Genomic DNA, 25,710 nt, shown 5'->3' with positions numbered 1-25,710 from the left:
ATTATTTTTTGGTGGGGGGCGTGTTCGGACGTCAACCACGCCGGATGCACAGAGCGAGAGCTCCGGTGCCATTGAAGAAGATCCATCTGCATCTAAACAATCCATATCGAGATTCCGACACAATCTGCCCTGCTGGAAAGAACTCATCTTGCAGCCACAATATTGAGCTTTATTTCTTGTCTGCGGCACTGGATTGTCCTCCTACAGCCAGTGCGGCCTACCCAGACACCGCCGCCTTTGGATCCTCCGCGGCCTATGCCATCCACCCCTGGGAGGAAGGTAGGCACTTGCAGTGACCTTTCCGCACACAGCACCCCGCTTAACACCTACCTGCTACCCACATAAGGCACTCCACACCGGACCCGCAAACTGTCCAGGCCCCCCCCCCCCCGCTGGCCGCAATCTTGCTCACACTTGGGCCTACATACACGGCCATAGGCATCAATTCCGGGATTGTAATCACCCCAGTTGTCTCAACGCTCGGCAGGGAGAGTCTCCCTGGTTGATTTTTTAAATACCACACTACCTGGATTACACTAACGGGACTCGTGGCCTACATAAACCTCAGGCGCCTTTCTCAGCTCCAAAAAGTTGCCTAATGACCCCTGCAACAAGGTGCGGACTGTTTTTGTATTAAACCATGTTACTATTGTGGCAATTAACCCCAACTTCAGCAGATATTACAGTAAAGCTCTCTGCTTCTCTTTGCTGACTGACACTCTTTTTCCATTCAATAAGTTTTTATTGAGTTTTACATAAGAAAATATAATCAGAACAAATAAAACAGAAAATTCAAATTTTTAACAGGTTGCAATGCATGTACACAGATACATAAAAAAACTGATGATTGGTACAGTATTAGACAATCAGAAGTATCAGGAATAACTGGAAGTAACCAAAGCATTACAGGTTATAAAGAGGTATGGCAAATGTTAAGAGAGTAGCACTATGTAGCATTATATTGATATTAGTTATGTTCTTGCTTGGAAGTAGTACGGAAGTGGGAGTCTCAGCCATCCCGGACCTAGAACCCTAAGGAGCATTGTCACTAGGTCCGGTCTGAGGGAGCTCCCCCACCACCATTAGGGTCAATAGGAAGGTACTATAATTTCAAGAGAGCCTTAGTGCCTGATTCAGATAGGGCCAGCATTCCCAGGACTTTTGGAAATTCTTATATGACAGGGAATTGATTGCTAGAGATTTCTCTAGGAGATAGTTGTCATTAACGAGAGATATTACCTCCAATTGAGGAGAATAAAGGTCCTGGCTGCTAACAGTATGTGAGTTATCATTTGTCTATGGTTGTGAGGGTATAGGTCGATGTTAATATTTAATATAGCCAATTCTGGGTTTGGGAGTGAAAGTACTCCTGTGCAGGAGGAGATACACTGGAAGATTTTATGCCAAAAGCTTGTGAGTGATGCACAGCCCCACAGAATGTGATGCAAAGTACCCGTTTTGCCGCATTCCCTCCAACAGAGTGAGGGTATTGACGGTGCCATCTTGGCCAGCCTGTAGGGAGTGTAATACCATCTATTGACAATTTTAACTGTAGTTTCCAAGTGGTTAGTGCATTTAGAAAATTTGTATATAGAGCGCAGTGCTGTATGCCACTGTTTGAAAGTGAGAGTTAGCTTCAGATCTTTCTCCCATTTAAGCATATTTACCGTTTTCTGGGAGGGTATATCCCCTGATAGGATATTATAGAAAGTAGATATGCCTTTATTAGCCGGGGGGTTTGATATCAGGAAGTTCCATGTAGTTAAATTGACATGGGTAGAGGTTAGGGAGTGTTTCCCAAGAAGAAAAAGTATTCTTGATAAAGTCAACGATGTGTCGGGTGGTAGGTTAAATTCTGACATTATGTCTTCTCTGCTTTTGAGACCTAAAGGTGACCGGAGTTGTGAGATGTGTGTTAGTCCTAGGGTTTTTAATTTGGAGATGTTCAGGTTGCTGTATATAGTCGTGAGGGTGGATAGTGGTAGGTTGTGAATGTCAGTAGGTATGGCTTTTGGTTCTATTTTGTTGACCGTTCTCCAGGCTTGGAGAGAAGCCTTAACCGTAGGTGGCAGCTTAGCTAAGTTCCATGGGATCCAAAGATCTCTCAGAAGCATGAGGTTAAGGTTAGAGGTAGGTACTAGGTGTTCTTCGATTTCTGACCAAAGGGGGGTGTCGTCATGGGGGGTCCAATGTTTAAGCTGGTCGAGTCTAGTGGCCCAGTAGTAAGCGGAGATATTGGGTAGTCCCGCTCCTCCTAGGTGTTTATGGTTTGTGAGTATATTATATGCAACTCTTGCTTTTTTACCCAGCCATAGGAATTTCCTCAGTGTGGCTACTAGAGTGTGTAATTGTGTTTTGGTAAATGGGACAGGGAGGGCTCGGAATAAGTAGAGGATTTGTGGTAAGATGTTCATCTTAATTGCCGAGGTTCTAGCCCCCCATGATAAGTTCAGGGAAGCTATCCTTTCTAAGTCAGTTGTCAGTTTTTGTCTAAGAGGGCCTAGATTGTTCTTGACTAGATCAGTGGTTTTGGAGGTAATAAAAATCCCTAAGTATGAAATCTTGTCCGTAGTACAGGGGAAGGGGCAGGTGTTGGTTAGGGTTTGTTTAGTTTCTGGGGGTACTCCTAGGTCAAGGATTATCGATTTTGTGGTGTTAATTTTATAGAATGAAATTTTACTGAATTCAGTCAAAATTTGGTATGCAGCGGGTAATGAGATTTCGGGTTTTGTCAGCATTAATATAATGTAAAAAAAAATAAGGTGACTAAGAGATATTAGTCACGTGACCGCGCCTAGGTGAATAAGTGCAATAAATATAAATAAATGAATAGATTAAATTGAAATATGAATAAAATATTTAAATATTTTTGAGCTGCTAGTCCTAAACAACGTGTGTTAGTGAATATAGAAAAAGAGGGGACAGCGCTCAAAATAATACCCAAGTGCTAGTTAGTCATAATCAAAACATATTCAAAGTAGGTGTATACCATAGGTGACAGTGTAAATATATGATATACAATCCAAAAAATAAAGTGACAGTGCAAAAAAAAATTATTATTTATATGGTTGAAAAAACCCATATAAAACATATATAATTAATATAGTCCTTATAAAAGTGCAGGTGCAATAAAATGCAGCAAACAGTTCAGTGATTTAAGGTGCTTTGTGCTCAAAGGGATGCATCCTTATCCCAAGATAGGAGGAAGGAGAAAAAATCCACCACCAGATGCTCCACACACTTACCGGATGGCCCCTTGGGGGTCTGGCATTGGTAAGTGATATGCTGTATGGAGGATCCCAATAGGGTGGAATATTGTCAACCGCTCGTATAGTTTCTCAGGACTCCAACCACTCCAAAGAGGGTATATTTAGTGTTTGTCTGAGGGATTCTATGTCCTGGTTTTTTCCATTTCAAACCAGACACGTATTGTTCACATCGGCACTTTATATTTATTCTTTTCATATCACTAACATTGATATTTTATTGCACTGGTATTGTGTTATTACTGATTATGTACGTACATCATGATTTGTTAATCATATTTATTATATAGTTTGGGTGTGAGAACCCTCCCTCCCTCTTTATTTCATACTCATTTATCATTTTACCTTCAGGCAGCGCCACCTACCTCCCTAAACCTTACAACACCCCACTTCAATATGTGGTATTGGGGGGGCTACTTGTTTATCACACCAGTTGTCAAAAAAAAATGGCCAGTAAGTTATGCACTGTGTGTAGCAGAGTTAACGCAGCAAAAGAGGCAATATTGTTGCAGGACACAAATACACTTATAGAAGTATACTCAGATAACACCCCACTTCAATCTGTTGTTTAGGGGGGCCACTGGTCTATCACACCAGTTATAATACATTAAAAGTGCTTTTGTCACTGTTTGTAGTATTGCGGAAGAAACGCTTAACACACCAGTCACAATGGTGCACATTGCACAATACAAATCTACTATAATATGCTTTCTATATTAGAAAGTATATTATAAGTGTATTACACCCCTATATAGTGCACTGCACACCAAAGAATAGTACACCTATACCAAATACCAGCCCTTAAAAAGACTTTTGTGGACCTTAACAGAGCGATCTGTGTCACTGACAATCTGTCCCTGGTGCACACAGCAAACCTCTCCCTACACTGACAAAAAGCAGAATGTGAAATGGCTGCCAGCCCTGAACTATTTATAAGGTAGGGGGTATGTCCACGTGCTGAAATGTCTCAATTGGCTGTCCTGTTCCACCTGATGGCTGTGTCATGGGTCAAAGTTCTCCCCAATGTAAACTAATATGGCCGCTGTGAACAATGCCATGTGTTCGCAAAATCGGCGGACTGTGAACAAGCAAAGTTCGCCGCAAACCGACCGCCGGGCGAACCGCAAGGCCATCCCTAGCTGTCAGTACATCAGAATTGACTAATTTTCAAATATATACAGTATATATACTATAGTTTGTAGACGCTGTAACTTTCACACAAACCAATTAATATACTTATTATTTGTTTCGTTTTTGTTTTGTTTTTAGCAAAGACATGTAACAGAATACATTTTGCCCTAAATTAATGATGCAAATTGATTTTATTTGATATGTAACAGAAATTAGAAAATATTGTTCTTTTGTTTTTTTTTTGTTTTTTAAATTTCCATTTTTTTTTATTTTATATCACAAAAATTAAAAAACCCAGTTGTGATTTAACACCAAAAAAATAAAGCACTATTTATGTGAAAAAAAAATAATTTAATTGGAGTACAATGTTTCATGACCTCGTATTTCTGTAATTTCTTTCAAGCTTTCCCGCTATGTAAAAGAAGTAAAGTACAAAGATTCTAATGGCCAAGTAATGTTTTTTAATAATAAAGGAGAATTGCCCAACCCACTGGACATTGTAAATTGGATAATACAAACAGAAGGTAGAAAGGGCACCTATTGGATGCATGTGGGTCACTTTGATGGGTCCCTTTCAGAGGATCAGCAACTTACACTAAAAACAGAGCAAATATCATGGAAAGGTGGCAAGGTGAGTCACATTGGTGAAGCTGATTCAGAATATAAAGCATACTAGTGTTGACCCTAAAGCCCATCTCTAGACAAAGCCTAATCCCCTCCTCCCATCCTGTTCTTAGGCAGCCAACATCTGCCCTGACTCATTCCATGGTGATTAGATGAAGGTGTCAGTGCTAGGTGTGTGGATATAAATGTCGGGATATGTTCCCATCACTCATTATAACTGAATAGGTGGATGAACTACAAAACATCTTCTGCATTACAGAACAAGTCCAGTTGAATATGACCGACTACTACTAGCGAACCCCCTCCTCATCACACAGACCGGGACATAGACACTTATAGAAGGACCCCGACTCTTGTGCACAGAAGAAGATAAATTACTTTAGACCGGAATGACCACCAGTATTATCCATGGCCAGAGTCTTCCCAGGCCTCCTGAATTTCCCCAATCAGAAAATTAAAGTATACATTTAAAAAATCAATAAACCATTTGGAACTGCCTGGATTTCTACATGAGTGGTTCCTAAAATGCAATCACAAATTTAACCACTTGCCGACCGCTCACATTGAGCCTACTGCGGCAAAGTGGTTAGTTATCATCCAGCGACGTAAACCTACGTCGCTGGACTCTTCCCCTTGTGGGCGGCACGCGCGCGCCGCCGGAGGCTCGCTCCCACTGTATTCAGTCACAGCGGGAGTTGGGCGAGGGGAGGAGCGGCGGTGATTGCATTTAACCACTTGCCGACCGCCGCACGACTATCTACGTCGGCGGTCAGCCCCTCACAGGCAAACTAACGTAGGTCTACGTTGCTTGCTTGTGAGGGTCTAGGGAGCGAGCGTGCGCCGCCGGAGGCGCGCTCCCGCTCCCGCGTGGTCACGGACCCCCCCGCGCGTGTGACCAGCGGACCCGATGTCCACCGGTCACTCGGCGATCGGCGGGGGAGAGGGAGAATGTCAGGCAGCTTGTGTAAACAAGCGACCTGTCATTCTCCTCGCTGTAAAGACACTGATCACATGGATCTAGTATGTAGATCCGTTGATCAGTGTCCTTACAGCTGAAGCCACAGCCAATCACAGTAGAAACCACGCCCCTAGGGACACACACAGCCCCTCCCTCCCAAATAAAGTTAACCCCTTCACTACCAGTGTATTTTTACAGTAACAGTGCATATGTATAGCACTGATTACTGTAGAAATGTCACTGGGACCCCCAAAAGTGTCACAAATGTCAGTCAAGGGTCCGATCTGTCCTCCCCAATGTCGCAGTACCGCAAAAAAAATCGCAGATTGCCGCCATTACACATTAAAAAAAAAAACAACAAAAATGACAAAAATCTTTCCCTTTGTTAGTAAACGCGATAACTTTTGCGCAAACCAATCAAAATACGCTTTTTGCGATTTTTTTTATCAAACATATGTAGCATAAAACAAATTGGCCGAAAATTTAAAAAAATTTTGATTTTTATATTTTTTTTGGGGGGAATTTCATATAAAAAAATGTGAAAAATATTGCTATTTTTGCAAAATTTACGCTCTTTTTTTGTTTATAGCGCACAGGTGATCAAAAAATCGCTCAGGTGATCAAATACCACCAAAAGAAAGCTCTGTTTGTGGGAAAAAAAGGACGCCAAATTTGTTTAGGTACAGCGTCGCACGACCGCGCAATTGTCCGTTAAAGTCACGCAGTGCCAAATCGCAAAATACCCCCTGGTCAGGAAGGGGGTAAAATCTTCCGGGGCTTAAGTGGTTAAGGGGATCAAGTGTGGAGATCCGCCCGCTTGTGTAAACAAAGCGGGCGGATCTCCTAAGTGACAGGCAGGGACAGATTGCAGGATTCAGAATAGCTCTACCTGCAATCTGTCCCTGTGTCACTCAGTCACCTCCCCCCACACACGTCAGTAAGCACCAGGCATACATTAACCCCTTGATCACCAATAAAAGTTAACCCCTTCCCTGCCAGTGTCATTTTTACACTAACAGTGCATATATATAGCACTGATTACTGTAGTAATGTCACTGGTACCCCCAAAAGTGTCAAAAATGTCAGTCAAGGGTCCGATCTGTCCGCCCCAATGTCGCAGTCCGGCAAAAAAAATCGCAGATCGTCGCCATTACTAGTTAAAAAAAAAACAATAAAAACAACATAAATTTCCCGTAGTTAGTAGCTGCGATAACCAATCAAAATACGCTTATTGCAATTTTTTTTACCAAAAATATGTAGCAGAAAACAAATTGGCCTAAAATGTTAAAATATTTTGATTTTTACATTTTTTTGGGGGGGGGGGATTTCATATAAAAAAATGTGGAAAATATTGTTATTTTTTCAAAGTTGTCGCTCTTTTTTTGTTTATAGCGCAAAAAGTAAAAGTCGCACAGGTGATCAAATACCACCAAATGAAAGCTCTATTTGTGGGGAAAAAAAGGACATTTAATTTGGATACCACAATTGCAAAATATGACCTGGTCAGGAATGGGGTAAAATCTTCCGGTCTTAAAGCAGTTAAAAATACGCTCATTGAGAATTTTTTTGTCAAAGACATGTAGCTAAATACATTTTGGCCTAAATATATGACAAAAATTGAATAAATTGGATATTTTTTAACTGTCAAAGTAGAAAAATATTGTTATTTTCTCAAAATTGTCGTTTTTTTATTAATATTGCAAAAAATGAAAAGCGCAGAGGTGATCAAATACCCCCCAAAAAAGCTCTGTTTGTGGGAAAAAAAGGACATCAATTTTGTTTGGGTACGGCATTGCATGGCCACGCAATTGTCAGTTAAAGTCGCACAGTGCCGAATCGCAAAAAGTGGCCTGGACGTAAAGCAGGAAAATCCTCCGGTGGTAAAGTGGTTAAAAAATCTAGTAACAAAATAGCACACCCAACATTCATGTATACTGGCAGACAACTAGTTGAAACAATCAAAGTCCTTCCCAGAAAAACATTAAGAATGTCTAAACTTGTTAGATAGTGACCACCAGAAAATATAGTCATTAGACTCCGTTACCCCAATCAATGGGAGGCTTAAAGTGTGGTGTAATGGTATCCCGCCCCGCCCAATTCAAAAGACCGAACAATGTCTGGTAGAGTTGTTATGTAACGGTATCAGCCAAATGATCAGACCAGTGGTGATGTGCAATTTCTACTTTAGTTAACAATGTGGAACGTAGATTACACAGGAGATCATGTGAACAGGGGTTTGCAGTACAAAACAGCAATATGAGGAAGGGAGAAACATTCCTAAAACATGTGAAAACAATTCTATTGCAGTTCTAGTAATGGCCACTAGATGGCAGCAGAGTGTTCTGAGTTCAGTTTACAGATAGGATAAAGATCTGAAGATTTCTCACGTGTTCCCAGAGATTGATCGTTCATTCAGCAGACTGGGAGCTGTGGGAATTTCTTGCTGGCACAGACTTCACACAGGCACTGCTGATGCTGACTTTGGTCAGAAGGCTCTGGGGGCCATAGATAGGACCAACCCACTGCTTGGACAGCTTCTCCAAATGGACTGTAACAGAGTCCTCTCCAGTGACTGGGGCTTGGATAGATACTGCGTGCTCTTGTGCTCACTGCTGGTGGCCCACACACCAGACTGATCGATTGAGGACCCAGCACCTGGGGACAGCTCACTTGCCCAGTCACTGCTGTCCCATCAGGCAGGATCTCTCTGAGCACAGGAAGCTGGGCGGAGCTGGCATTTATACTCCCTGGGCATGTCCTGGAGCTCAGGGGATGCTGGGAGCCCAGAGGATTGTGGGGAATTGAGTTAAAGGGACTTGCACCTGCATCTGGATAAAGGGGCACACCACTACACTCCACCCCACTTGAACTTGCGATCCCAGGCAGGTTCACAGACCATACAAAGTCCTCTTGTGCAAAGCATTCAGGTGGTTTCCCAAAGTTGCGCCTCTGAGAACATCTCAAGGGTTGAGGTTCAGGCTCTTCTCCAGGATCAGGCAAAGGTGCATCCCCACTTTCAGGCCTCTCCGTAGACAGTGGGTCAGAGGGCTCCACAGCAGGAGTAGGAATCTGAGCTGGGCAATCATTGGGCTGTACGGCATCGTCTGTACCTGTAATCTCTCCTGAGAGACTTGGAGGTAGCAGTGGGGGAACAGGGAATAGCCAACACTGATTCTCTGTTGGGGTTGTTACTGGTGGCTCTGAAACCTGTTCTTCTGGCTCTCTAGATGAGCTCCCATGAATCTCCCTGTAGCTTTCAATAGGCTTAAGGAGCCTGCGGTGTAGATGTCTTGGCCTGTCTTGAGTATTTTGCTTCTGTATGTCATAGACTGGCACTCCTCGGATGGGTTGCCGTAACACAACTCCAGGCATTTCCTCCCATGGAGTTTGTAGCTTACCCTGCTGATGTGCACCTTTGCGCCGGATCAGGACCCTGTCTCCAGGTTTCAGGTCATGGACCTCCGTTCCTGACTCTTCTTGTTCCACCCAGGTTCGATCCTTTACGAACTGTTGGACTTCTGACAGGCGTCGCCTCCACTCTTGAATCCAGGATGCTGGAGTATACTCCAGTTCTTCAGTGGGGACAACACCCCATAGATCTGTGGGTCCCCCAAGAGTACGGCCGAACATCACATGGTAAGGAGAGCGACCTGTCGCTGAGTGCACAGTATGGCTATACTTCCAAACCACTTCAGCCAATAATGGGTCCATCTGGTTCGTTTCTCATGGGCCAGTCCTCTCAACAGCTGTATCAGGGTACTATTAAACCTCTCACATGCTCCGTTACCCTGTGGGTGGTATGGGGGTATGGGGTCGTATGCGTCTTTTTGACACCTAAGGAGCGACACCATTCCTGGAAGAACTCACTTTCAAAGCAGGGCCCTTGGTCTGAATGTATCTTCTGAGGGCAGCCATAAGGGAGACAGAAATGCTTCCACACTGCTTGGGCTGCAGTCTTTGCAGTCTAGTCATGAGTTGGCACGGTTACTGCAAACTTAGTAAAGTGATCCACCATAACAAGGACATAGCGATGTCCATCTTCTGACATGTCAAGGGTGAGAAATTCAACTGTTAGTACTTCCAATGGGGCAGACGTGTTCCAAGTCATGGGAGGCATCTGGGCCTCAGCCCCTTTTGTCACGGAACATACCGCACAGTGCTGAGATATCTGATTGATCAACTGGAACAGCCCCACACACATGGCTTGCCTTTTGAACCAGGGGAATGTCTTGTGGACACCCCAATGTCCTCCTTCCACATGAATTCTTTCTGCCACTTGTCTAGCTCTGGCCCGTAACAGTACGACCTGCCAGGTTACCGAAGAGTCATGGGGGAACATTATTCTGCGATACAATATGCCATCTCTCAAGAGGAAACATGACCATTCACCCAACAGTTTTTGTGTCTCTGGCAGCAGTCGCGATCTTTCTCTTCTACTGGGCCACCGCTGTAACTGCATCGCTTCTCTTACTGGGGCAATCACAGGATCATTCTTCTGTATTTCCGCCCAGTTATACTCTTTCAATACATGGATGAGGTCCACCCGTGGTTGACTCTTAGGTCTAGCCCTCATTACGGGTGGAATTTCTTCTTCTTCAGCCTCTTCATCCACATCTCGCTGTGGTTGTACTGAAGGGTACCGTGATAGGGCATTGGCCATGTGTTTGTCCTTTAGTGCTGCCAAGGTAAGAAGCAGATTTCTAACTTCTTTAGGTGGTCCCAGGTGGGTAGGACATCGTTTCAACAGCTCGGGCTTCAGCCCCTGGATGATATTCATGCCCAATATTACCTGCGCCTGTCCTTTTCCGGATACACGTGTAACCACCACACCTTTTTGGCCAAGGTCCTGTCCCCACAGTTTTACCTTCATCCAGGTAATCCCAACCACTTCTATAGGAAGTTCGTTGGCAGCTGTCAGTGAGGACCATGGGGTATCTCGACTCATTTTCTTCTTTGGGAAGTATTGCTGGAACAAAGGTTCTGGTAGAATAGTGACTTGGGAGCCAGTGTCGAAGAGACACTCGATCTCTTGGCCATCGAAGTACCCATGTACCACAGGGCAATTGACCCCCACGTCCTCCGTGTGTGACTGGGGAATCGTTTTGCTGGACCGCCCCACTGCTTGACTCCTAGCGGCGGGGCGCTCTGGGTTTAATGGCCCCCTTGGTATTTGATCAGGACAGTCCCTCAAGCAATGTCCCTTTTGTTGACAGCCCCAACATGGGGAGGGTGACCTCTCCCTTCTTGGTCGCCGGCGGAGCGGTGATCGGTTTCTCCATGAAGGGATGTTCTCCCTTGGCCCCCTTGGATTATCTCGCTCGCGCCTCAGTGTGGCCAGTTCTGTCTGGAGCTGGGCCATTCCTTCTGTCAGCTTGTGGATGGCTACCTCCCATGGAGCTATTTGTTCAGTTTGTGGCAGTTTACATGGTTTATCCCCTGTGCTGGCCATGAGAACGTCCACACTGGCACGTCTGGGCTCTGAATACAGGATAGCTGCTTCTAAAATTTCGTGCAATTTTAAGTTTGGGTTACTTCTGTCCTTTTCTTATAGCTTTTCCCTGACTTTGTCAGACAGAAGTCCATCCAAAAACTGATTCTTCAGCCACCCGTCTGTATCACTCCAGCCAGCACGTCCTGCTCGCCTCCTCTCATTGCGTCGGATCTCGGCTGCTATATCCTGCAGTTCCAGAGCATACTGCGGAATGGATTCTCCCACTCTCTGCCTTCTACTGATAAAGCGAGCCCTAAGATCCCCTAATGCAACCGGTTGGGTATACACTGCTTCCAAGTGGCTGATTGTCTTGTCTAGGGAATCCTGGTCCTCTGCTGGAAGGTGCAAAATTAACTTCCTTGCTTCCCCTTCAAGGGCATTAATGGCCAGATCTGCCTGCTGTGTGGGTGGCACCCCATATGACCGGATCAAGCCTCGCAATCTCCTAATCCAGTCATCCAAGTCCTGATCTGGTCCTGTGTACTTAGGCAGTTGCTGTGGTAGCAATCCTGCCAGTAATAGGGAAGCTATGGCAGACTGTTTGACACCCTCAGTGCTGCTTCCCTCACCACTGACTGACATGGCTGATCCTGTTCGTGACGCCAAGTGTTATGTAACGGTATCAGCCAAATGATCAGACCAGTGGTGATGTGCAATTTCTACTTTACTTAACAATGTGGAACGTAGATTACACAGGAGATCATGTGAACAGGGGTTTGCAGTACAAAACAGCAATATGAGGAAGGGAGAAACATTCCTAAAACATGTGAAAACAATTCTATTGCAGTTCTAGTAATGGCCACTAGATGGCAGCAGAGTGTTCTGAGTTCAGTTTACAGATAGGATAAAGATCTGAAGATTTCTCACGTGTTCCCAGAGATTGATCGTTCATTCAGCAGACTGGGAGCTGTGGGGATTTCTTGCTGGCACAGACTTCACACAGGCACTGCTGATGCTGACTTTGGTCAGGAGGCTCTGGGGGCCATAGATAGGACCAACCCACTGCTTGGACAGCTTCTCCACATGGACTGTAACAGAGTCCTCTCCAGTGACTGGGGCTTGGATAGATACTGCGTGCTCTTGTGCTCACTGCTGGTGGCCCACACACCAGACTGATCGATTGGGGACCCAGCACCTGGGGACAGCTCACTTGCCCAGTCACTGCTGTCCCATCAGGCAGGATCTCTCTGAGCACAGGAAGCTGGGCGGAGCTGGCATTTATTCTCCCTGGGCATGTCCTGGAGCTCAGGGGATGCTGGGAGCCCAGAGGATTGTGGGGAATTGAGTTAAAGGGACTTGCACCTGCATCTGGATAAAGGGGCACACCACTACAGAGTTTATTCTACTAAAGAATGTTCTGTTCAGGTGACTCAAGCCATTATCAAAAGACATTGGAGAAGGTTTTGGATGAAGAATTGTAAAGATACATAAAGACTAATATAGGCACAACAGCATGTAGAGGCTTTGGCAATATACAGCATTGAAGATGAAGGAAATGTGGTGCAAATATCACAGCAAGAACATAAGATGTCAGTAAAAGAATCTCTTAAAGTGTTACTAAACCCACAACAGTAATATCAATCTGTATATGCAGTAAAGCATGCTTGTTATACCCACTGTGGAACCTAAGAGGTCAATACTCCGCATTGTGTAAAAAGGCTGTTTGATCCTGTCTTCTCTGATCCTCCCCTTCTTCCACAGACCTCAATTCTACTCCTGATAGTACAGTGCCTTCGGGGCAAGCTGCACATGATCCGTTTGGTGTGTATTGATAGAGAATTTTTTTTTCTTTTACCTGATCAGACACAGGGCCAATCAGCACTGTCCAGACAGAGGGCCAGGGGTCCTGCAGCCTCATAGGACAATCAGGGGAGAATGAAAACTCCTCCTACAAGTTTTAACCAAACACTGTTAGAACTAAGGGCCCTTTCACACAGGCATTCCGTATGTCCGCAAATCATCCTATTTTTTTGCGGATGATTTACGGACATAATGAATGTCTATGGCATTGCGGATGTCAGCGGATGACCATCTGCTGACATCCGATTTTCGGAACGGAACAGAACCCTATTTTTCCTCCGTTAAAAAAACGGAAAGGAAGCAAAATCGGATGTCAGCGGTGTCATCCGCTGACATCTGCAATGCCCATGGACTTACACTATGTCCGTATGTCATCCGCAAACGGATGGGATGATATGCGGACATACGGAGAGGATGACACAACTGTCATCCGCTCCGTGAACAAAAAAAAGGAACGGAGCGAAGCCAAAAAACTGAACGGCCGTGTGAAAGAGCCCTAAGTCACAAGACTGCTATATACTGCTGATGACAAACGGTATTTAGCAGTTTATGTTTACTCATACAAATAATAATAAATAATAATAAGAACGTATTGGATCCTCATAAAAGGGGATTTTTCAGGCAATCCAAACAAATTTGCATAAAAAAATTGAATTTTTTTTAATGAAATATGCAAAAAATTGGCAGAACCCCAGCTCTGCCTTTCGTAAGGTGGACTTTACTGGCACGACCAAGAGACCAAATAATAAAAAAATGTGTAAATTTTATTATTCAATATTTATTTAACCACTTGCCGACTGTGCACAGTATATTTACTGCGGCAGTCGGCCCCGGCCAGGCAGAGTGACGTAGGTCTACGTCGCTCGCCTGTCACTCCTTCTAGAGCCAATAGCGGGCGAGCGCGCGCCCGCCGAGGCTCATTCACGGAGGAGTGCGGGAGTGTGACTGGCGGACCCGATGTCCGCCGGTCACACTACGATCGCCGGTACAGCGGGAGAAAGACAGAGCGGCTTATGTAAACAGGCCGCCTGTCAGTTCTCCCTGTGTAAAAATTAAGATCAAACAGTTCTACTTTGTAGAACCGTTGATCTTTTTTTTACACCAATAGGAATGTCCCACTACAGTTAGAAGCACGCCCCTAGGACACACTTAACCCCTCCCTGTCCAATACAGTTAACCCCTTCCCTGCCAGTGTCATTTTTGCAGTAACAGGGCATATGTATAGCACTGATTACTGCAGTAATGTCACTGGTACCCCCAAAAGTGTCAAAAATGTCAGTCAAGGGTCAGATCTGTCCGCCGCAATGTCGCAGTACGCCGCCATTACTCGTTAAAAAAAACCCACCAAAAATGACAAAAATCTTTCCCTTTGTTAGTAAACGCAATAACTTTTGTGCAAACCAATCAAAATACGCTTTTTGCAATTTTTTTACCAAACTTAGGTAGTGTAAAACAAATTGGCCGAAAATGTTAAAAAATTTTGATTTTTACATTTTTTTGGGGGGGAATTTCATATAAAAAAAAGTGAAAAATATTGTTATTTTTGCAAAAATTACGCACTTTTTTGTTTATAGCGCGTGATCAAAAAATCGCACAGGTGATCAAATACCACCAAAAGAAAGCTCTGTTTGTGGGAAAAAAAGGACGTGAAATTCGTTTAGGTACAGCGTCGCACGACCGCGCAATTGTCCGTTAAAGTCACGCAGTAAAAAATCGCAAAAAACCCCCTGGTCTTTTAGCAGGAAAATCCTCCGGTGGTAAAGTGGTTAAAAAAAGGACAAAACACATATATGGACATATAGAAAATATTTCCACAATGAACATATGACAAGAACATCACAATATACAGAATATAAAACCAGTGAAACAGGACGTGTGAAAAAGAACTGGAACAAAGGACACTTGCTCCTGGTGGGGAGACAGGGATGATCCTATATCCCCCACTTGATTACCATGAGGTGACCCCGTTCCAGTGACAGAAAGTTGATACAGCCAATGGGTCGACACGTTTCACAGACTTTAGCTTTATCAAGACCAGGCTGTAGATTAGTCTTTGTTTAAATTTGGCATTTGAGAACATGTGCATGGGGCAAATTTCACAGACCCACCAGGGGAGCCATTGTCATCATGGATATCAACCAGATACTTTCCTGAATAACATATTGTTACAACCGCCACCCTGAATTTTCTGCGTTCAATAAGAAGAAGGGCTGCTAGACGGGTGTGTATGAGGTCAAAAAAATATATTGCAATCTAGGGACCACCTGTATAAGGGTTAACCTGCCATAGGCACTCATCTATGAGCATCACATCCAAAGAGATACAGAGATGCAACCAAAGAAATATATATCTTCTGTGCTGATACACCCTCTTTCAGGAAAAACATGTTTCAAAATCTTTAGACAATTTCTTCATCAGGGGAAGAGAAAGCACAGAATTGTTTGTTTCTATAAATACAATACAAAATGTCAGCTTTACATCATATATGTATAGGTATATATAAATAACAAAGTTTACAATATACACATCATCTATGCGTGAGTCTATATAGAAGTAGATAGGCATACTTACAGCACCAAATTGTGTCATCCAAAATCGGAAAACGACTACACCTTGTTAATAGTAAATCTTTAAGGAGAGGTCCTCCAACCTAGTTCTCACTCTAATGTTTTTTTCATTGGTGTAGGGGGGTTGATATGTTGTTTATGGTTTTATAGAACCCCAGGGAGGCTAGGGATGGACCATGAAATGGCCAATTCTAAAGAATTGGTGGAGTAGATGCCAATAGTAGCCTCGATATGCCAAAGCGCCGCACCGAGCCACGCCCCCTAGTTGCTCATGAGAATCACCCTAAAAAAGCAGGGGAAGCCAGTGAAGCCATCAGAAAAATAGGGAAAGGGCAGTTGTGTACGAGTACACTATGCAAAAATGTAAGGTAAAAGGATGTATAATAGGTATCCACTTCTTAGTGCCTAAATATGTGGAATCAGTAGTTCGGTAAAGGCTTACCTCCAAAAGGGGGGGGGGGAGAGGATCAAACTGACCTATTTGTTGCTTCCTCAATCACTATATGGGTAGATGGTTAGCTGCTAGGGAGGGGTCCTTAGAGTGGCTCTATTTATATGTTGATGTACTAAGAACACTCACCTGTGGCGAGTAAATGCTAAGATTACAAGGGGTTAATGCCCAAATGGGGGCCTTCCCCGCATGTTATGTAGTCCCTGGACGCCAAGCTTCCCATGGTGATCCCCTGGTCCCACGGCATCCGGCGACACCACACACGTGTGTGCAGTGACGTCAGACATCACAGGACTGACTAAAGTGTTCACAAGAGAGGGTAAATCTTCAATTTTCAATATTTTTACATTGAGAAAAGTGATTGTGTGAGTATTGTATTCCATGGTAAATTTTAAGTTAAATGAGTTGATATTAAGGGTCTGAAGGCATTATTTCAGTAGAACCTCCGAACCCTCCCAGAGCACAAAAATGTTGTCTATGTAGCGGTACCATGTGAGTATATGGTCACAAACATAGAAAAACAACTGTCCCCAAAGAGAGTACGTTCCCACTCCCCCAGGTACAGATTAGCCTAGGTCGGGGCACAACAAGTGCCCATGGCCACACCCATCACCTGGAGGTAGTGGGAACCTGCAAAGGAAAACATGTTATGTTTCAACACATATTCCAAAGATGCCAAGATAAATTTGTTAAATGGCTGTTCATGATTATTTGTTTGAGATAGTGTATGTTTTATTGTCCCTAGGCCTAGGTTATGAGGTATTGAGCTGTATAATGCTTCTACATCAATAGTAGTGAGTAGTGAGTATGGTGCTGGTGGAAACATGTATTCCATCCAACATTTGTAGAAGATGAATCGTATCACGAACATACTGAAAGATGGTAAATTGGCTACAAAGGGCCTTAAATGCTCATCAATGACCCTGGTGAGGTTCTCTGCTATGGCTCCATTGCCACAGACAATGGGTCTGCCAGGGGGATTCTGGGGGTTTTTGTGCACTTTTGGTAGGGCATAGAATGTGGGCATTCTTGGATAGGTAGTTTGTATAAAGTCCCACATTTGTTTTGAAATTACATTCTCATAGTATGCAGAATCTACTAGTCTATAGAATTCAAGATAGGATTTGTTAATGGTCAATTTTTCAATGCGTCTATACCACTCTTGGTTCTTTAGTAATCAATGACACATGGTGGTGTATTGATCATTGTCCATTAGGACAATGTTTCCTCCTTTATCTGCTGGTTTCATTGTGAGTGAGTGATTTTGGGCTAAAGATTGTAAAGCTGTTTTTTCTCGTGAAGTCAAATTGCCCCCTGTGTCATTAACAATTTTTAGTGTTCTAAAATCTCGGCATACTAATTTTAAAGATGTTGCAACTGCCTGGTTGAAACTTGGAGAGGAATAAATGCTAGATGTTTTTTTTTTTTTTAAATTGTGACATGTTGGTAATGGAGGGTGTTGGTGATGATTCATTCAATTCTAGTAAAGCCTCTATGTCTATTTCATCAATGAGGTCTGTGCTTCAAACTCCTCCAGTAAAGCCATCAAATTCTCAAGTGCTTGTCATTCACCTAGTGTGTGTATATTTTTGTGAGTATCTTTAGAATAAGTGCTTTTGAGGAGAAGTTTCCGTGTATAAAGGTGTATGTCTTTGATCATTTCAAATTTATCAATAGTGTGATTGGGACAGAAGGTCAAACCTTTGGAGATAACTTCAGTTTCTTCAGAGGATAAGGTGTGTGATGAAAGGTTTATGATATTCAAATGAGAAAAGTGATCTAATTCCTGTGTCCCAGCTTGGTTCGAGGGGACCTGAGCCCCTATTTTCTTGCCTAAAAAAATGGATGGAATTTTTGGAGTTAAAGTGTGTGGGCATACTGTGGACCCCTCACCTAGTGCTCCTTCCATTTGTGTGTCACCCCGTGTAGAATTAGATACCTTACCAGGATTGTCCACAGACACAGAGGAGAGATTGGAAGGTTCAGTTACATGGACTGTGAAAGTGTTGCTCGGAAGTCCCTCACCATGACGGCGTTTTTTGGGTTGTCTGACCCATTTAGTCTGTTTGGAAGTGGAATAAGTAGAATTAGATGAGGCAGATGAATTATCAGAGGCATAAGATTGTGATTTATTGTGTCCTTGGTGTTGTAAATTCCTATGTATCTGTGATCCCTGTTGCCATTTATAAGCTTTACCCTCAAGAAAAGCTTGTCTATCTTTTTTTCTCTCTGTTGTAATGTTCCAGGCGTTTTTGTAAGCTTGCTATTCAAGTCCATACATAATGGATGAGACTTGAATTGGGTAAATTCTAAATATGTCCTATTAATATTTTTGTCTATTTGTACCAGTTGTTTTTGATATTCCTCCGTAAGGAGGGCCAACATATTTCTAGAACATAACTTAAGGTTGGATTCCAAAACCTTTTTAAATGCTGGATTTATTTCCTCAAAAGAGTTAAAGATTTGATCCCTAAGGCTCAAAGGGTTCAAATCCTCTCTCTTGTATTCTTCAAATGTCTTAATGTGCCAAAAAATTGAGGATTTTTTTCTCAAGATATTTGGTGAGGTTGGAAAAGATGTAAGAAAGTTCAGATTGGGCTGATTCCTTTTGACCAAAGTCCTGTTGGAGATTGGCCATGAAGTCCTCCCAGGTTGTCCTTTGATATTCTGCCATGTTTAGTGCAATTGTAAACCAAAAGGCCAATTTTAGTGTCACCTATATAAACAGGGGACCTGCGGGTATTTGCTACCCAATGATTTGTGTATAGAGAAGAGAAATCTACATAGGTGACAATATGGGATAAATAAAAAAAAAAATATTCAAAACAAAAATGCAATGGTCCCTATGGGGTTTGTGCCAGGCATACACATACAATACAAAGAATATGAAGAGTAGTGAGCATACTATTGCATAAAAGAAATTACAATTTTTATTGTGAACAATTTCATAAAAGTAGAGTGAAACAATCACTCAAACACATTCAAAATGTATATAATATATGACAAAAGGATGGAGAGATGGGAGAAGCTCTGGAGAAATCCTTGAGGCGAGCATGGGAGGAGGTGACAAGGGAGCTAGAGAGCAGGAGGTCTTGGGAGGACCGAAGATAGTGGCTTGGTTGATATTTTATGATCAGGTTAGTGATGTAGCTGGGGGCAGAGTTGTGTATGGCTTTTTAAACTATTGTTTGTACTTTGAATTGCATTTGTTGGGTAAGTGGAAGCCAGTGAAGGGAATGGCAGAGAGTGATGGCGGACACTGAAAGGTTGGTAAGGTGGAAGAGTCTTGCAGCAGCATTCATTATGGACTGAAGGGGGAATAGTCTATGTAAGGGTAATCCAATGACGAGGGAGTTGCAGAAGTCGAGGCAAGAGATAGCCAGGGAGTGAATTAGAAGCTTGGTGGTGGTGTTGGTTAAAAAGGGGCATATTCTAGAGATGTTGCAGATGTTAAGACAGCATGATTTGGACAGGGATTGGATTTGGGCCTGAAAGGACAGTTCAGAGTCCAGGGTTACCCCTAGCACCCTGGCATGTGTGGAAGGAGTGATAGTTGTGCCACTGATCTTGACAGAGAAGTCAGGGGAAGGGGCACCTGGGGTAGGGAATATTATGAGCTTGATTTTAGATAGATACAGTTACATCATTTTATTACACACACTATTTCAGGATATCTGTAGTTTTTCTCTTGAATAGTTTATATCCTTTTATATTAACTTAGGCCCCAAGAGGTCGATGCTCCGAGGAATGTCTTCCAGGGTTTAGAAAATCTGTAAGAGAAGGATATCACCCATGTTGTTATAATTGTGCTCCATGTTCAGAAGGAGAAATATCAAACCAATCTGGTAAGCTTTATGTTTATTTAAATAGAAACTCTGATATTGAATTAGAAAATTAAAACTTTTAAAGTCCTTTAACCACTTCAATACAGGGCACTTTCACCCCCTTCCTGCCCAGGCCAATTTTCAGCTTTTAGCACTGTTGCATTTTGAATGACAATTGCGCGGTCATGCAACACTGTACCTAAACCAAATTTATGTCATTTTTTCCCCACAAATAGAGCTTTCTTTTGGTGGTAATTGATCACTGCAAGGTTTTATTTCTTTTTCACACAAATAAAAAAAGACCAACAAGTTTGAAAAAAAAAAGTATTTTTGTTTATGTTATACAATTTTGTAAATAGATATGTTTTTTTCCTGCACTGATGAGCACAGATGAGGCCGCACTGACAAGCACTGATGAGGAGGCACTGATAGGGTGGCAGTGATGATGAGGCACTGATAGGCGGCACTGATGGGCACTGATAGGCGGCACTGATATGCAGCACTGATGGGCACTGATATGTGGCACTGATAGGTAGCACTGATAGGTAGCATTGATGGGCACTGATAGGCAGCACTGATGGGCACTGATAAGCAGCACTGATGGGCACTGGTAGGCGGTACTAATGGGCACTGATGGGCAATGATGGGCACTGGTGGGTGGCACTGATAGATGGAAATGATGGGCAGCACTGATAAGGAGGGCACTGACAGGCTCCCTGAGCACTGATTGGCATCCTTGGTGGCATGGGTGGGCATCCCTGGTGGCCATGGGTGGGCATCCCTGGTGGCCATGGGGGGGGGGGGAATCCCTGGTGGCTCTAGTGGCATCCCCCAAGGGTCTGCACTGGTAAAAAATATAAAATATGGGCAGTTTTGGGACTTTAAATGAGACACCAGCAGGTATTGCTCTAAGTCTCCATCCCTGTATATGGCAAAATTGAAGAAAAAGGGGGACTAAAAAAGGTGTGTGGAAAACAGCCAGCCCCTAGCTTTATAATTTCACCCACAAGTCTGCTAACAAACCAAATAAACCTATCAAACAATGTAGGTTAAAAACAGGGGTTTTAGTAAACAAACATTTGCAAACGCATGTGTAAGTTGCAAGGCCTCTCCACGGCACCCTGTGTATCTTGCAGTCCTAACACTACTCAAACTGAGTGTCTCCACAATGGAAGCACATGAATGCTGATGGATGGATGGGAAACAGGTGGGCTTGGAGATGGCCCAATCCTCCCCCAACCTGCTCCCATCCATGACTGGTATTGAAAAAACTAATGGCTGTGTAATAGCCATGGGGTGCAAACTAAAAAATGACCAGCTGGGAAGTACACACCTCCATCCCTTTATATGACAAAACTGAAGAAAAAGGGGGACTAAAGAAGGTGTGTGGAAAACAGCCAGACCCTAGCTTGATATACTTACCCACCAGTCTGCTAACAAACCAAATAAACCTGTCTAACAATGTAGGTTAAAAACAGTGGTTTAGTTAACACACATTTGCAAACGCATGTATAAACTACTCAACGCTCAATGCTGGTAATCAATGCTCTGATTACCAGCACAGACCCCCCCCCCTTCTCCCCCCTTGTCAGGAGAGCCACAGATCGGCTCTCCTCTAGTCAGGCCTATCAGGCGTGAACTGAGGAAAGCCGATCAACGGCACTTTCTATTTACTATGTGATCAGCTGTGATTGGACACAGCTAGTCACATGGTAAAGAGCCTACGTCATATACTCTTTAGTGGGATTGAAGATGCGGTGTGTCAGAGTGACCCACCGCACCACTGTTCGCCGCTCTGCGCCCCCCCGGGGGCGTGCAGAGTGGCCTATCCTGCTAGACGTCGTATGACGCCCAGTCAGGATAGAATATATCATATTTTGCTATATGATGGGCAGGAAGTAGTTAAAGTGATTCTGTACCCACTTTACACTTTGCAGACTGAACATATCCCTAAAACATATGAAATTAATGGTTACAGGTTACGTCCTGAGGACCATCGATCACTTTAGAACCCAATCACCAGACATTACTCAACAATATTGGACAGTCTTAAATCATCTCACTACTATGCCTTGTCCCCCCATAACCCTCTCCTGTCCTTCATTCGCAACCTGGTCTTTTATCCTGCTTGGACTTCTCCAGCTTAATTTCCTACCTGGTCCTCAGCAAACCTTATGTTAGCCCACAATTGTATGACTTCTAAAGTTTTTACATAATTCTCAGCCCTATGGAAAACTCATAGTATCCCTGAGTCAAAACTTTTTGGTATCTTCAGATTAAACACTTGTTTCTCCTCTTTTACGCACTGACGCCTCTCTCCCAAATATGACCAGTTGTGAACACACTTGTAAGCATGACCCTCACACCAGCAGTTTGATCTCCACTCTCCATGTACAGCTTTTAGCCTCGCCACCTCATATCTTCCTGCCTTATGCAGTCAAATGGGAATGTGATTTGGGTCTACACTTGGAAACGATAGATTGGACTGACATATGGTAAACAATTAAGTCTTCCTTTCAAAATATAGTTGCTATGAAAACTAACTATAATGTTCTATGGTGTTGATACCTGGTCCCTGCCTGGATTGCTAAATTTCTCTTGTCCTATTCCCCTTCTTGCTTCCATTATTACTCAGTCAGAAGCAGAACAACATCACTATATTTGGTTGAGTTGTCCGATCGTTCAAACCTATCGAATCAAAATATTTCAAATGCTCACTGTCCTGTTCAACCACCATTTACCTGTACTGTAGATCCAGTTATAGCCTTTCTTAACAAAAAAACCCTGGAAGTGACAAAACAACAATATAAATTTCTCCGGCAAGTTACTACGTTCCTACATTTACCTTTAGTTCCACCTGAGCTTGCATCACCCAAGAGGCCTTTTCCCTCTTCCCTATCCATCGCTTCTGTTTCTCTTATCTACAGTATTTACCAACACTGCTTCTTTTTCTTTTTCACTTCCTTTTCCTTCTTGGCTCCATATTCCCTTATTTAGGGCAACTTGCACCTCTGGTTATAACCCTCAGTAGGGTCCAACGTGCAGCCTACTAAGTTACTTACAGTTTTTCATTATAAATCATGACCTCTTTATTGGTTTCACATTTATTAGCCCTGCAGTCATTAGCTTTATATATGTTTTATCAACCTGAGTGATAACCTTTATGACCTTACATTTTTGGTATATTATATCTGTCATGTACCTTATGGCTGAGCCTGACGTGCAGAGGGAAAGCCTCCCGTACAGCCCCTGCACTGAAGTTGAGACAGTGGCTGCGAGAGCTTGGTGAGTCATGGGTGCCTTTTCAGTCTTCTGCGTAGCAGATGTGTCACCAGAAGGACCAGATAGCTGGAACAGCAGGTTTTGACAGGAACCGCAGACCCTGGACTGGTGGCAGCAGGCAGCAGTAGGCAGTTGCTAATAGCAGGTGCAGGAAGACTGATAGCCCTGGTAGAAGACGCTCCAGCAGGGAAAATGTAGGTGCAAAGCAGAAGAGACACAGGATGCGTGGTCAGAACAGCCAGGTCGGTAACAGATGGTCAGATGCAGGCATAGACGGCAGACAAGGAACGGTCCAGATACAGGCTGGGGTCGACAAAATGGAATCTGGTAGATAATCAGAAGGCAAAGGCAAAGTCCAAATACAGGTCAGGGCAGGAGATATTCAAGTGAAAGCAAAGACAAGCCGGGTCAAATACAGAAGTCAACAGGATCAGGTTTAAGAACACGAGTACAGCTACAGATCAGACAGCAATGGACTAGTGCAGCTGCTCTGCTTATATAGGGCAAGTGGTGGCAGTGTCAATGGCTAATGAGCATGAGCACATGCGCACATCTGTGCGTGTTCGCACCCATGTGCATTTGAGCGTGTTCACCTGAGTGCAATTAGACGAGCATGCTGGGCCCTCAGAACTTCAGTTTTGCTATGGCCAGCACATTCCTGACAATATTGTTGGAAACCGCTATCAAAATTTTTCTAATGTGACAACAATGATCTATTCAGCTAAATATACTAGGTATATACTGTATATAACTCATTTGAGTTGCATCCTTACTGACCTAACGTTTCTTCATGTTTGGTTTGTTATAGAATTGTATTTCTATATTCTACCTTTAACCTTGTTACTTTTCAATAAAATATTTGAACAAGAATTTAATGATTACTGATGTTGCCTTTATACCTTTTTTGGTAAAGATTGCTGCACTTTTTGTCTACCTTTTACACTTCTAGGAGTGTTGGAGACTTTCTCAAGCAAACAATGGAGCCTGCTTCCCCCTACTGTCTGCTTGAGGAAGCCTCCAAAACTTTTGCACTTATCTAAAAGAAATCGTCAGGAAAATGATGACACTGAAGAGACCAAAGGTGGTCAAATAAGGACATTTTATTGATGCAAACATGCTAAGATTACAGATAGACTGCATCATGGCCATCACTGAGGCTGAAGGTTCTTTTATTTTCCATAGGGCATCATCACACTTCATGATTAAGTCTTTTTTGAGATATTCACCATATATATTGTTCCAACATTTTTGTTTTATTTTGTATGGATTTTAATTCAAAATGAATGTTGCACCTTAACCCCAAAAAAACTTTAGGCTAAATAAAAGAAATTACTGAAAAAAAATAGTTAGTACTGTCAAACAGTTGCATTCTTGGTATACAATGCTCACTGTTATTTTTACTCTACAGACAGTGAAAACTGCAAGAAGTGTCCTGAAAATGAATGGCCTAACAAAGCTAAAGATATTTGTATTCACAGGATCAATGAGTATTTATCATATGAGAAAGATATACTAGTTTTATTTTTTTCTGTATCTTCAGTCATATTTGCTACAACATCTCTCCTTATACTTGGACTATTTTTTTGGTTTCGGAGCACTCCCATAGTCAGAGCCAATAACCGGAACCTCAGCTTCATTCTGCTCCTCTCCCTCATACTGAGTTTCCTGTCTGTATTCCTCTTCTTTGGCCGTCCTGTGGATATTACCTGTATGCTGCAACAAGTCTCCTTTGGAGTTCCCTTCACCATCTCAGCATCTTCTATCCTAGCCAAAACCATCATGGTCGTCCTTGCTTTTAAAGCCACCAGACCTGGAAGCTCTTGTAGTAAATGGGTGGGAGTCAAACTTCCCAATACAGTCATGTTATTCTGCTCATCCATTCAGGTTATGAATTGCATTCTCTGGTTGTCCATCTCTCCACCATTTCAGGAGTATGACATGGACTCCTATCCTGGGAAGATCATCATTCAGTGTAATGAAGGGTCAGTTATCGGGTTCTACTTTATGTTGGGTTATATGGGGTTTCTGGCAGCTGTGAGTTTTGTTCTGGCTTTCATGGTGAGGACATTACCGGACAGTTTTAATGAAGCCAAGTACATCACCTTCAGCATGCTGGTGTTCTGCAGTGTCTGGATTGCCATGATCCCGGCCTATCTGAGCACCAGAGGGAAATACATGGTGGCTGTGGAGATATTCGCCATATTGACCTCCAGCATTGGAATATTATTGTGTATGTTTTCTCCAAAACTGTATATCTTGCTTTTAAATCCTGAGCTCAACACGAGAGAAACAATTCTGGAGAAGAGATTGTTGTAA

General features: G+C 43.2%; 1 protein-coding gene across 1 annotated transcript; it reads left to right on the top strand.

Annotated features, from left to right (window-relative positions):
- Window positions 1-44: 44 nt before the first annotated feature.
- On the top strand, window positions 45-25,710 carry LOC309569187 (vomeronasal type-2 receptor 26-like; the record flags this gene model as incomplete). The annotated part of the gene is made up of 2 exons (XM_082274947.1): window positions 45-279; window positions 24,803-25,710. 2 exons carry the CDS (start codon window positions 45-47, stop codon window positions 25,708-25,710), a joined length of 1,143 nt encoding a protein of 380 aa, XP_082131073.1.

The sequence above is a fragment of the Pelophylax lessonae genome (genome assembly GCF_965119305.1).
Source record: "Pelophylax lessonae genome assembly, chromosome: 1".
In the NCBI taxonomy this organism is placed as follows: Eukaryota; Metazoa; Chordata; class Amphibia; order Anura; family Ranidae; genus Pelophylax; species Pelophylax lessonae.
This window is presented reverse-complemented; position numbering and strand designations above follow the sequence as displayed.